This window comes from Prosopis cineraria, unplaced genomic scaffold (genome assembly GCF_029017545.1).
Source record: "Prosopis cineraria cultivar Desert tree isolate PC_DT_omini unplaced genomic scaffold, ASM2901754v1 PC4, whole genome shotgun sequence".
Taxonomy (NCBI): Eukaryota; Viridiplantae; Streptophyta; class Magnoliopsida; order Fabales; family Fabaceae; genus Prosopis; species Prosopis cineraria.
The window spans coordinates 7,557,572-7,561,688 of NW_026555335.1; the positions used below are offsets into that span (position 1 = coordinate 7,557,572).

Consider the following 4,117-nt stretch of genomic DNA (forward strand, 5'->3'; position numbering starts at 1 on the left):
TCATGTTTAATAAGACAAAAGATGATTAACATAGCTTTCATCTCTGAACAGGTCAAGAAACTAAGAGTAAGAAGAACAAACCCAACTGAGATGCGGTCAAAGAGAAGAATGATTGTCTTCCAAGTTATATCTAGTAATAAATGAATGAATGAATGAAAGCACAAGCAATTGAAAAAGAAAAATGGCTGTCTTCCAAGCCTGACCACTAAATGTAGTTAGGAGCAGAAGTAACCTTCCTTTGAGATGTAGCCACAGTTCGAAATCTCTTTGCCGCAGTCATAGGTTGTTGGATTATTTTATAGTTTGAAATGCTTGTTAAAATACACAGCGGCTTTCATTAATTTCCTGAATTAATGGCAATTTTGCCATTATCAACACATATTTGTAAAGGGGATAGTTATCTAGCAAGTTGCATGTTTATTGTTCCTTGATGATGAGAAGAGAGAAACGAACTGAAAATTCTAAAAGTTCCTCACTAAAAGCTTAATCATTTCCTATTTTTCGTTTCATCAAACTGATTACAAAATTTATTCATCCCTTTGGTTGTGAATTAAATGATTAGCTTTCAGTGAGGAAGTTCCAGGTTTTTTTTTTTTTTTGTGTTATGGCCATAGCTGTATGTGCATGAGATTTACTTATCCGGGTACACCTCTAGATAAAAGATATTTTCGTGTATCTCTTTTTCTCTTTTGCATAGTGTGCATTTGGCTGGTTTATGAAAGTTGAGCAATGAAACATCTGCCTTACATATGAAACTAAATTGCTGCACATCAATGCAGCAAGATCGCCTATTGGTGATGAGACTACAAAATCCGAAACCATTCATTCTTCTCTTGCTACCTTCCAAACTAGAAATTAGCAGAATATTGTTCGTGAGAAGTTTTTTCTTCAACCAAAATGTCTATTTGAGAGGCAAGCATCATGACAACCGGCAGGGACAACATACACTGCATGAAACAAGCAAAACCTCTATAGTTATGCACCAGCACCACTTCCAAGTCAATGTTTTTGACACCACTAGAATCAATAGTTTCGTTTCAGTTGTAGATGCCAGATGAGGCAACTGGCAGTGTAGTGACTACAATCTGATAATTGAAGTATTATCTCAGAATATGATTTTACATGTCTATCTGTCGTTTAAATGCAGCACAAACCATGCGCAATATTCTATGTCAAGGTAACAAGAAGCATGTGATGCAGATGAACCTTTAAAATGCAGCAGTAAATAGCTCAATAAGCAATTATACAATTTCAAATCGAACAGTCAAAGTATCTAGGTGTAATGAACAGCGCTGTAACAGCTGGTTCAGCTCAAAATTTTAAACCATCCAATTAAAGACTTTACCTATGTTTAGAGTCGTACGAAAGAAAGGTCTTACCTCTTGGTCTGAATCAAGTAGGCAAGGGTCCACCAAAAGAGCAATGACTATCTGAAGTAAGGAAAATCACCGCTAATACTCCAGTGATCCATAACAAGAAAGATAGGAACACGATTCGATTTTTTGCAGAAACGATTTCAGCAATGCGATCTCTCTCTTCCGGTACAGCATGTAGCTCTTGCAAGACTAGGTTAATAATCTCGTTCATGAGCTTCCTATATTGAGGCGCAGCACTGAGCGAGTTGAAAACTTCAGATTGAGCTTTTCGGAGAAATTTCTCGGCAATCTCTGCCTCCACAAAAGCAAGCGTAGGACCATCCAATTCAGAGTCACTTAAACAGCTCAACAAACCTTTTTCTGATCCTTCGGTGGTCATCTCTGATGGTGTCAGATCAGATGGAAGCAAACTATCGGAGGATTCTTGTTCAATCCAGGTCTGAGACAAATATGAAGCATTTGACAAACTTGAGAAAAGTTATTTAATCGATTCGACACTATTAATTGAGATTTACAGTGCATTTTATCTTTCTGGTAATTTACTTTCTGAATCCAAACAGTACAAGTTGCCTTACATATAATTGATTGCCAAATACTAAATAAGCGCATTACGCCGAAATTTTGGATCAAGAAGGTGGCAGAAAGCCAGAAATACAAGCAAAACAGAATAGAAACGTTACACCTCAAAAAAACGACTGATCCATTCATCTCTATATATATTCGACGAATAATCAATAAGAGACTCAAAATGTGATCTGTTTAGTGAAGTTTTTGCTGCGTATTGAAACCTATATGAGTTTTTTGAAAAAGGAAAAGAAAAAAAAAAAGCAAAGTAAATGCAACAAAGACGCCATGTCAATATCACCTCCGTAATTTCTCCATCGCCATCCGCGTGCGAGATCTCAGAGATCGGTGTAGAACTCTCTGAATCCTTAGATGCTTCAGATGCAACTTCAGAAACAGATATGAATGCCGCATTCAAGCTCTTCTTTGTGATCTGACGCACGAAAAGCAACTAAGATGTAAGAAAGCAGGTATTGAAAAGGAGGGAAAAGGTATCGGGTTCAGAAATTGTGGTATGCCTTGTTAGACTTGTTCGATGAGTCTTTCGATCGCCGATTGGCATTCTCCATGGAATTGGAACGAACAGGGAGCTTCGCGTTCTCTTTCATTACTGGCGGGAGATATTTTACGATTTCAAAAAAGGAGACTTGTATTTAAAGCATGAGGTAGGTGGGGTCGGCTTGTCTCCGCTACCTTCTTTTTCCATTTCGCTCTCCAATTCGTTAAAACACACTGTTTCACTTAAAAAAAAACTCTGAGCCGCTCGACTTCTTCAGCTTTCCAAGTGAAACTTAGTCGTGAATTGCAAGCTTGTCTCCACTGACATCTTTCTCCATTTCCCCTCAATTTAGGTGATCAGGTTTTTTTAAAGCTTCATCGAACAAGAACGAGAGACCAAAATCGAATCATTTCATGGTGTCGTCTGCATCGAGGATTGCTTTCCGTGTTGTCTTGATTGTTCTATTCTTTCTTCTTTTCTTCTATATAGGCCGCCCTCTCTACTGGAAAATCTCCTCCACCATGCACGATATATGGCAGAACAAACTTAAGGTAGGCATTGTTGGCTGATGAGATTTGTTGAGGGCAGGAAACAAAATTGAAAATACAAAAAGGACTTTGTCTTTTTTGGAATTTTGTGATCTGGCTGGATTTGAGGACATTGTGTGTAGAATAAAATATTAATATTTATTCATTGTTAATAGTTGAATAAATGCTATTGGTTTTGAGATTTGTGCAGTGAAATAAACTAGGTGAATACAAAATAAAACTTCTATGCATGCATGTACAAATCTTTTTACCTGCTCTTCAAAATTGGTGCGTGTATGTAACTTGGAAAAGGATTAGAAGATGACTCAATCTTGTTTGTTAAAAATTCTCATTGCCTCTTCAATTCTTTTATCAGAGTGCAATGATATATTTTAATTCCTTATACTCATTTTTCTTGTTAGAAGAATTGGTGTAGAGTCTTTTGTACTTTTGATATGCATCCTTTAGTTTGGCAATTATGTCTATAGTAAGTGAAATATTTTGAAACTGAATGTGACAGCCTCTTTTAAAAAATATGAAGGACAACTTCTCAGAGTTTTTCCATGTTTCAATAAGTTGTTGGTGAAATTAGCTTGGTGATTGGTGTTCTTCCATTTGCCATGTACGATTCATTTTCTTAGATATTGATTTTATCTTTGCCTCAAAATAAAGTTATTGATCTTAGAGTTTTTTATGGTCTCCACAAATTGATAATATTTTGAATATTTATTATGTCCCAAACATTTGCACTTTCCTCTCTTACTTGGGGTGGGCTTTCTCAGAACAATTTTTTTTTTTTTGGGCTATAGTAACTCTTGGCAGCATTATATATACTGTCTGATTATCTCCTTTATGATTGGCTAATATTTTTAGAACCAAAATGCACACCATTCAATTCTAAGGTTGCTTGACCTACTCAAGTGAGTCTTGTTTTACCCTTTATGTCTAGTGCTGTGAAAGCCAAAACTATATATCCTTGTTTGACATCTCATCGGTTAACCAACATGAGATATATCCATAGTTGTGATTATGGTTGATTATACTATGGTATCTCATGCAAGATTTATGCTTAATAACTACATTGATTGTGAAAACTAAGGCTTTCTTTTTTCTTTAGGATATTAATTTGATGGCAGATAATGGTAATTTAT

General features: G+C 36.0%; 1 protein-coding gene across 1 annotated transcript; it reads right to left on the reverse strand.

Moving 5' to 3' along the window:
- Window positions 1-665: 665 nt before the first annotated feature.
- Window positions 666-2,548, reverse strand: LOC129307885 (protein SINE3). The gene is made up of 4 exons (XM_054948826.1): window positions 2,459-2,548; window positions 2,242-2,373; window positions 1,380-1,815; window positions 666-947 (listed from the first exon to the last, which is right to left on the reverse strand). The coding sequence occupies exons 1-3, from the start codon at window positions 2,546-2,548 to the stop codon at window positions 1,393-1,395; spliced, it is 645 nt and encodes a 214-aa protein (XP_054804801.1). The 3' UTR covers window positions 666-947; window positions 1,380-1,392.
- Window positions 2,549-4,117: the final 1,569 nt, after the last annotated feature.